General features: G+C 37.4%; 1 protein-coding gene across 3 annotated transcripts in view; it reads left to right on the forward strand.

Moving 5' to 3' along the window:
- Positions 1-9065, forward strand: part of VPS54 (vacuolar protein sorting 54 homolog (S. cerevisiae)) — a 105128-nt gene that overhangs the window by 54256 nt on the left and 41807 nt on the right. For all 3 annotated transcript variants that reach the window (XM_011944623.1, XM_011944630.1, XM_011944635.1), the window contains one exon: positions 5399-5739. In XM_011944623.1, the coding sequence (XP_011800013.1) occupies positions 5399-5739 (341 nt within the window). The remainder of the gene's footprint in view (positions 1-5398; positions 5740-9065) is intronic.

Below are 9065 nucleotides of genomic sequence, written 5' to 3' on the forward strand. Positions count from 1 at the left end.
TTGAGATGGAGTTTCACTCTGTTGCCAGGCTGGAGTGCAGTGGCACAATCTCAGCTCACTTCAATCTCGCCTTCCAGATTCAAGTGATTATCTTGCCTCAGCCTCTTGAGTAGCTGGGATTACAGGTGCATGCCACCATGTCCAGCTAATTTTTGTGTTTTTAGTACAGGTGGGGTTTCACCATGTTGGCCAGGATGATCTCAATCTCCTGACCTCAAGATTCACCTGCCTTGGCCTCCCAAAGTGCAGGGATTTAGTATTATACTTTTTAAAAGAAATTAAAGTGTAAATTTTCAGCTAGAATATTTTAATAGTATTTTTATTTTGAATGGATAAATAATAAACTATTGGGATGTATAAATTTCATATTTGAGTAATTGTTAACAACTTGAGGATCTGTTTCTGTTATTTGTATTTTTTTAGTGTGTGTTTTTTCTTTCTTTTTGGTCATGGTAAAAATAAGCATACAAAACTTACCATCTTAACTGTTTTTAAGTGCACAATTCAGTGGCATTAAGTTCATTTGCACTATTGTGCTACCGTTACAAACATCCATCCACAGAACTCTTTATCTTGCAAAGATGAAACTCTATACCTATTACATAATAACTCTGGGCCTGGCATGGTGACTCACGCCTGTAATCCCAGCACTTTGGGAGGCTGAGGTGGGTGGATCACCTGAGGTCAGGAATTTAGACGAATATGGCCAACATGGTGAAACCCCATCTCTACTAATAATACAAAAATCAGCTGAGCGTGGTGGTGGGCATATGTGATCCCAGCTACTCAGGAGGCCAGGGTAGGAGATGGATTGAGTGAGCCAAATATCATGCCATTGCACTCCACCTTGGGTGACAAGAGCAAAACTTTTGTCTCAAAGTCATAATAATAATAATAATAACAACAACAACAACTCTGGCCAAGGTGGAGCTGAAAGTCCCAACCTCCTAATCCTGGCTTAGTCTTCAAGGTGACCAGCCTTCCTCCTGTGGCTATGTAGCGGCCCTCGGCTGTTTGTCATCTCTTTAGCATATGAAGACATTTTTACCACTCTGGAGATTCCAAGGTTTTTAGGAGCTGTATGCCAGGGAATGGGGACAAAGACCAAATATAGGCCTGACATAGTAGCTCATGCCTGTAATTCCAACACCTTGAGAGGCTGAGGCAGGAGGATCGCTTGAGAACAGCAGTTTGAGACCAGCCTGGGCAACCTAGGAAGATCCTGTCTGTACACATACACAGCCACGAACACACACACACAAGTCCTGGGCAAAGCTAGCAAGATCCTGTCTAGACACACACACACACACACACACACACACACACTTTTCCACTTTCTCCCATCCCCTGGCAACCACCATTCTACTTTCTATCTCTATGAGTTTGACTCATAGAGCACTCATACTGTGTACTGATTATCAGGTATTTCATGTAAGTGGAATCATACAATATTTATCCTTTTGTGACTGGCTTATTTAGTGTAGCTTAATGTCCTCCAGGTGCCATCTGTGTTGTAGCATGTTAGAATTTCCTTCCTTTTTAAGGCTGAGTAATATGAATAATATTCCATTATATGTGTATACACTACATTTTGCTTATCCATTCATTTGTCAGTGGACATTTGTGTTGCCTTCACCTTTTGGCTGTTGAGAATGGACATGCATTTGCCACTCTGGAGATTCCAAGGGTTTTAGGAGCATATGCATATACCTCTGTATATTTGCATGCATATGCAGATACCTCTCTGAGGCCCCATTTTAGTCCTTATTTTTGTCAACCCCAGAATTGGAACTTCTGGATCATATGGTAATTCTATTTGTAATTTTTTGAGGAACCTTCGCACTGCTCTCCATAGCAGCTGAACCATTTTACATTTCCACCAATAGTGCGCAAGGGTTTCAGTTTTTCTACATCCTTACCAAAATGTATTTTCTGGATTTTGTGAGACTAGCCATCCTAATGGGTATGAGGTGGTATTTCCCTGTAGGTTTAATTTACATTTTTCTAATGATGAGTGATGTTGAGCATTTTTTTTATGTGCTTATTGGGCATTTTTATGTCTTTTTTTGGAAAAATGTTTTATTTGCCTATTATTTAATGGGGTGGTTTGGTTTTTTTGTTGTTGAGTTGTAGAGGTTCTTTACATATTCTGGATATTAACTTTTTATCAGATATGTGATTTGCAAATATTTTCTCCCATTCCGTAGGTTGCCTTTTTACTCTGTTAATGGTGTCTTTTGATGCATAGAAGTTTTTCTATTTTGATGTAGTCCAGTGTGTCTATTTTTTTGTTGTTACCTGTGTTTTTCATTTCATATCCAAGAAATCAATGCCAAATCCAATGTCATGAAGCTTTTTCCCTGTATTGTCTTCTAAGAGTTTTATATTTTTAGAGCTTATATTTAGGCCTTTAATTGATTTTAGTTAGTTTTTATATGTGGTATAAGGTAGAGGTCTACTTTCATTCTTTAGCATGTGGATATTCAGTTTTCCCAGTACCATTTGTTGAAAAGACTGACCTTTCTGCATTGAGTGGTCTTGCCACCCTTGTCAAAAAACATTTTACTATATATGTGAGAGTTCATTTTTGGACTATGTGTATTCTATATGTCACTCTTTATGCCAGTACCATACTGTTATGATTACCATAGTCTTGTAAGGTTTGAAATCAGGATTATAAGACCTCCATACTTCATTCTTTACTATTGTATTTTGACTTTTTATTAAATTCTTGTTTATTGTTTGTACCCTATAGATTAGGCTAATTTTTATAGGTAAAAAAGATAACAGGCTTTAAATGCAGCTTACCTTCTTTTCAAGGAATTCTTAGCTTTTAAATTTCATTTTGTTGTGTGGATAAATAATCCTAGTCTGTCATTTCAGAATGACAATATCAGTTGTCATTATCATTATCAATATGACTATCAGATATTTCATTAACTCCATTCTCAAGATTGGAAAATTATATTTGGCTTAGCTGTCCTGGTGTTTTTGAAACATGAACTTGTCTACAGACTATGTAATAGTTCAGAAAGTAAACGATGTATCTACTGTTGAACCTATTATATATTTTTAAATCTTATTTTTTGGATACCAGTCTTCTGGCATTCTTAAGAATGGCTTTAGACTTGGAAAAAATAATTAGCAAATCTTTAGAAGTGTAGATATGGTGAAAACAGCAAAGAAGAATCCCTAAGAGAATATCTGATATACTTTATGTGGAAATTTTTAATAACTGTATATAAGCCAAGATGTTATTAAAAGGAATGAAGTATTCAAATCAAACTAGTTTAAGCAATACAAGGAATGTATTGGCTCTGGGAATTAAAAAAAGTCCAAGACTAGGAAGGGCTTCATGCATGGTTTTGTCTTGGTTCTCCAGCTTAGTTTCTCTGTTTGCAATTCAGCTTTGCCTTTCTCTTTCCTCTTGGCTTCATCAGTTCTGGGTCTGCCACATTTGCCACAATTCTATACCACCTAGAAGTTTTCTATTTTTTACTTAGAGTTTTTCTTCTTAAGTCACCAAATGAAATTCCTTTATTGATTAAGCCAAATTTAGAATCTTTCACCTGGAGTTTTTCTTCTTCAGTCATCAAATGAAAGTCCTTGGCTTTAATTGATTGAACCAGTTTAGGTCACATGTCCAGTCACTGTGATCAGGAAAATGCTGTGCACTGATTATTAGTTTAAATCTGGATTTTCTTCTCGTCTCTAAGCTAATCAAGAGGCAAGGAGGTTGGGAGTACACTGAGTGGGCTATTTAGAACTGATACTTGAAGCTGGAAGGTGGGCTTATTTCTACCCAAATTACATGGCTCTTGTACCGTGGGAAAAGTGATGTAGAATAGATGTTGGATAGGTCTGTCATGTCTTTTTATTTTAAAAAGTTAAGAAAGAAAATTAGCAAGACAGAAGAGGTAAGGAAAAAGAGGCAAAACAAGATGGGGGAACTAAGTATATCAAAGATTGGACAGCAGTGAGGATTAAAGCAGCAGTAGTGGAGCAGCTAGTTTGTGACAATACAGAAGAAGTTAGTGAGCAATGAAGAAAGAAAAAAAAATGCAGTATCCATAGTAGACACTTTGGTCCTAAAGCTCTTGAAGGCTCTATTTTCGATATACTGTATGGGCTATTGGCTATTTAAAATGCTTTCAGTTTAAGGAAACACAACTCAGAGTGTCTCAAACAGTTAAGGGGATTTATTAACTCATATAACTAAAAAAATACACAGAGGTAGGTCAGCCTTTAGGTGCTTCATAGAGAGGTTGTTGATGTCATCAAGCCTTGGCTTTATTTCTTGGCAATTCTCTCTTCTATGTACCTTCCTAATCATTAAGCTCAGCTTGTGGTGGTTCCATGTACTAACTGGACTAGCTTAGATCCTTTTCTTGATTTTGGAGACCCGAAGTTGGAGTCTGCTTCACTAGAACCGTGGAGATTCCAAAAAAAGTAAGCGTTTTGAGAAAGGGAGAAACAAATTTTAAGATTGCAACTGTGAATGTTAAAATAGGCAAGCAGTCCTTTATTTCCTAATTGTCCATAAAGACATTAGTTTACATAAATTTACTCTTCATTTGCCTAGCTTTCAATATTTACTGAGCACCTCCTATTTGCCAGGCACTATTCTAGGCATTAGGATTATAGTGTCATGGAATGGAGCTAACATTCTAGTAGGAGACCTAGAATAAACAAAGATAATTGTAGATAATGATTTTTTTTTTTTTTTAAACTGGATAATGGGATAGGGTTGCTGGGTGAAGAGTCAGGGAAGGCCTCTTTGAGGAAGTGACCACTGGTGCCAGAACCTCAGTGATGAGAAGGAAATATGTGCAAAGATCAAGGTGAAGAGCATTCCGGATAGTGGAAACCGAAGAGGCACTGAGGTGGGAACAATCCTGGAATGAGGGAACACTAGAAAGAGAACTAGAATGTCTGGAGAGTAGTGAATAAGTGAGAGAAGATATGAGAAAAGGAGAGAGAGAGGTGGGGGCTAGGCATGGTAAGTAACACAGATTCCTTTTCTTTTAGACAGGCATATCAATGTATATGATTCTCTGATGGGCAAGTTATGTTTAGTGTTACCTTTTTAAGAGGTCATAGTGTAACCTTTTTAAGAGGTCAGAGAAATATGCAACATATTTTAGGGAGATTTCCATTTTAAAAATTAGTTAAAATATAGGAACTTTATTTCTAAGCTTTAGTGAACCCATTTCTCCTGGGCAGTTCTTTTTCACATCACTTTTCCTATGTAATAAAAGATGGTAGAAATTCTGATATACATGACTTTGACTCATTTATGATTATAGATGTCCAAAATTACATGCACAGAATTCTCTTTTGGGAACTTCGGGTAAGAGATATTTTATGTCCCTTAAAAGTGTGTCCTATTTTCTTGTAGGCAACATTAAATATCATTCACAGTGTTGTTCTCTCAGTTCTTGACAAAAACCAAAGGACTAGAGAATTGGAAGAGATTTCACAACAGAAGAATGCTGCAAAAGATAATTCACTGGACACAGAGGTGGCTTATTTAATCCATGAAGGCATGTTTATAAGTGATGCATTCGGTGAGGGTGAGCTAACACCTATAGTAGTTGACACTACCTCTCAAAGAAATGCATCTCCAAATAGTGAGCCCTGCAGCAGTGATTCTGTATCCGAGCCAGAATGTACTACTGATTCTTCATCCAGCAAAGAGCACACATCATCATCTGCTATTCCAGGAGGTGTGGATATTATGTGAGTATAGTGGCTACTGCCAAGTTGACAAGATTTTGAGTTATCTTATTAATGGCTTCAGTAAGACTGATTATTCAGTTTATTGAAAAAAAATGTAAATTTTAAAATTTAACAAAAATTAATTTTCTGAGACATAATCTCTATAAAAAATGTATGAGAAGTAAGGAGGTGAGCATTAGAAGTAACTGAAAATTATAGTTTTAAGACTGGAAAAGAACTTTAAAGACCATTTTATTAAATGCCCTCATTTCAGTGATAAGGTAATTGATGCCCAGAGAGCTTAGATGACTTACTTACAGTGACTAGTGGCAGAACATATACTGGAACCCAGGTCAGTTTTTGCTTTGGTCATTTTTCTGTGTCACCTTTGTAATTTATATGTTGTGAAGATCTGTTTGCTTTATAACTTTTGGTTTTTCAAAGACATGAATTTCCAAATGGATCACATCTTTTCTTAAACCTTATTATTATTATTATTATTTTCAGATGGAGTCTAGCTCTGTCACCCAGACTGGAGTGCAGTGGCACGATCTCGGCTCACTGCAAGCTCTGCTTCCCGGCTTCACGCCATTCTCCTGCCTCAGCCTCCCGAGTAGCTGGGACTACAGGCGCCTGCCAGCACGCCCGGCTAATTTTTTGTATTTTTAGTAGAGATGGGGTTTCACCGTGTTAGCCAGGATTCTTAAACCTTATTTTTAAAAACTTCTTATTTTGAAACCCTGTCTCTAGTAAAAATACAAAAAACAAAAGCAAAAACAAAAAATTTATTTTGAAATGATTTCACATTTACAGAAAAGTTACCAGAATAGAATAAAAAACTCTCATATAACCTTCATCCAGATTCCCCAGGTGTTAATAGTTTACCACATTGCCCTCTGCCTCCCTCCCTCTCTTTTCCTCTTTCTGTCTCCTTTCGTCTTTATTTCTTATGCTAATATTTTTTCTGAATCCTTTGACAGTAGGTTACAGACATGATGCACTATTATCCCTGGGCACCTGGTGTATATTTCCTACACACAAGAACACTCCTATATAACCTTAGTATACTGATTAAATACAATAAAACATTGATACAATAAATTATTAATATTACCATCTAATCCACAGATCCCATTTAAACAAAGTTTACCAATTGACCCACTAATCTCTGCTATCAAAAAAATAGAACCAATAAAATATTTCTGGTCCAAGAATATAGTTTGGATTTAGTTATTGTTCAGAATAACAACAGTTGTATTATCTTTATATAAATCAACTCAGTACTTTATTTGATGTTTTTTTTTTTATTATACTTCAAGTTCTGGGATACATGTGCAGAACGTGCAGTTTTGTTACATAGGTAGATAGGTGCCATGGTGGTTTGCTGCACCCATCAACCTGTCACCTACATTAGGTATTTCTCCTAATGTTATCCCTCCCCTAGCCCCCCACTCCCTACAGGCCCTGGTGTGTGATGTTCCCCTCCCTGTGTCCATGTGTTCTCATTGTTTAACTCCCACTTAAGAGTGAGAACATGCAGTGTTTGGTTTTCTGATCTTGTGATAGTTTGCTGAGAATTAATGGTTTCCAGCTTCATCCATGTCCCTGCAAAGGACATGAACTCATCCTTTTTTATGGCTGCATGGTATTCCATGGTGTATATGTGCCACGTTTTCTTAATCCAGTCTATCATTGATGGACATTTGGGTTGGTTCCGAGTCTTTGCTGTTTTGAATAGTGCCGCAATGAATGTACGTGTGCATGTGTCTTCATTGCAGAATCATTTATAATCCTTTGGGTATATGCCCAGTAATGGGATGGCTGGGTCAAATGGTATTGCTCGTTCTAGATCCTTGAGGAATCGCCACACTGTCTTCCACAATGGTTGAACTAAGTAACATTCCCACCAACAGTGTAAAAGCGTTCCTATTGCTCCACATCCTCTCCAGCATCTGTTGTTTCCTGATTTTGTAATGATTGCCATTCTAACTGGAGTGAGATGGTGTCTCACTGACATTTTGATTTGCATTTCTCTAATGACCAGTGATGATGAGCATTTTTTTATATGTCTGTTGGTTGCATAAATGTCTTCTTTTGGGAAGTGTCTGTTCATATCCTTTGCCCACTTTTTAATGGGGTTGTTTGTTTTTTTCTTGTAAATTTGTGTAAGTTATTTGTAGAGTCTGGTATTAGCCCTTTGTCAGATGGGTAGATTGCAAAAGTTTTCTCCCATTCTGTAGGTTGCCTGTTCACTCTGATGATAGTTTCTTTTGCTGTGCAGAAGCTCTTTAGTTTAATTAGATCCCATTTGTCAATTTTGGCTTTTGTTGCCATTGCTTTTGGTGTTTTAGACATGAAGTCTTTGCCCATGCCTATGTCCTGAATGGTACTGCCCAGATTTTCTTCTAGGAGTTTTATGGTCCTAGGTCTTACGTTTAAGTCTTTGATCTATCTTGAGTTGATTTTTGTATAAGGTGTAAGGAAGGGGTCCAGTTTCAGTTTTCTGCATATGGCTAGCCAGTTTTCCCAACACCATTTATCAAATAGGGAATCTTTTCCCCATTGCTTGTATGTGTCAGGTTTGTCAAAGATCAGATGGTTGTAGATGTGTGGTATTATTTCTGAGGCCTCTGTTCTGTTCCATTGGTCTATGTATGTTTTGGTACCAATATCATGCTGGTTTTTTTTAAAATTTTTTTGCAAATTTTTATTTTTTTATTATACTTGATGTTCTAGGGTACATGTGCACAACGTGCAGATTTGTTACATATGTATACATGTGCAATGTTGGTGTGCTGCACCCATTAACTCGTCATTTACATTAGGTATATCTCCTAATGCTGTCCCTACCCCCTACTCCCAACCCACAGCAGGCCCCGGTGTGTAATGTTCCCCTTCCTGTGTCCAAGTGTTCTCATTGTTCAATTCCCACCTATGAGTGGGAACATGCTGTGTTTGGTTTTCTGTTCTTGCAATAGTTTGCTGAGATGGTTTCCAGCTGCATCCATGTCCCTACAAAGGACGTGAACTCATCCTTTTTTACGGCTGCATAGTATTCCATGGTGTATATGTACCACATTTTCTTAATCCAGTCTGTCATTGATGGACATTTGGGTTGGTTCCCAGTCTTTGCTATTGTGAATAGTGCCGCAATAAACATATATATGCATGTGTCTTTATAGCAGCATGATTTTATAATCCTTTGGGTTTATACCCAGTAATGGGATGGCTGTGTCAAACGGTATTTCTAGTTCTGGATCCTTGAGGAATCTCCACACTGTCTTCCACAATGGTTGAACTAGTTTACATTCCCACCAACAGTGTAAAAGTGTTCCTATTTCTCCACA

This window comes from Colobus angolensis, unplaced genomic scaffold (genome assembly GCF_000951035.1).
Source record: "Colobus angolensis palliatus isolate OR3802 unplaced genomic scaffold, Cang.pa_1.0 Scaffold105, whole genome shotgun sequence".
Taxonomy (NCBI): domain Eukaryota; kingdom Metazoa; phylum Chordata; class Mammalia; order Primates; family Cercopithecidae; genus Colobus; species Colobus angolensis.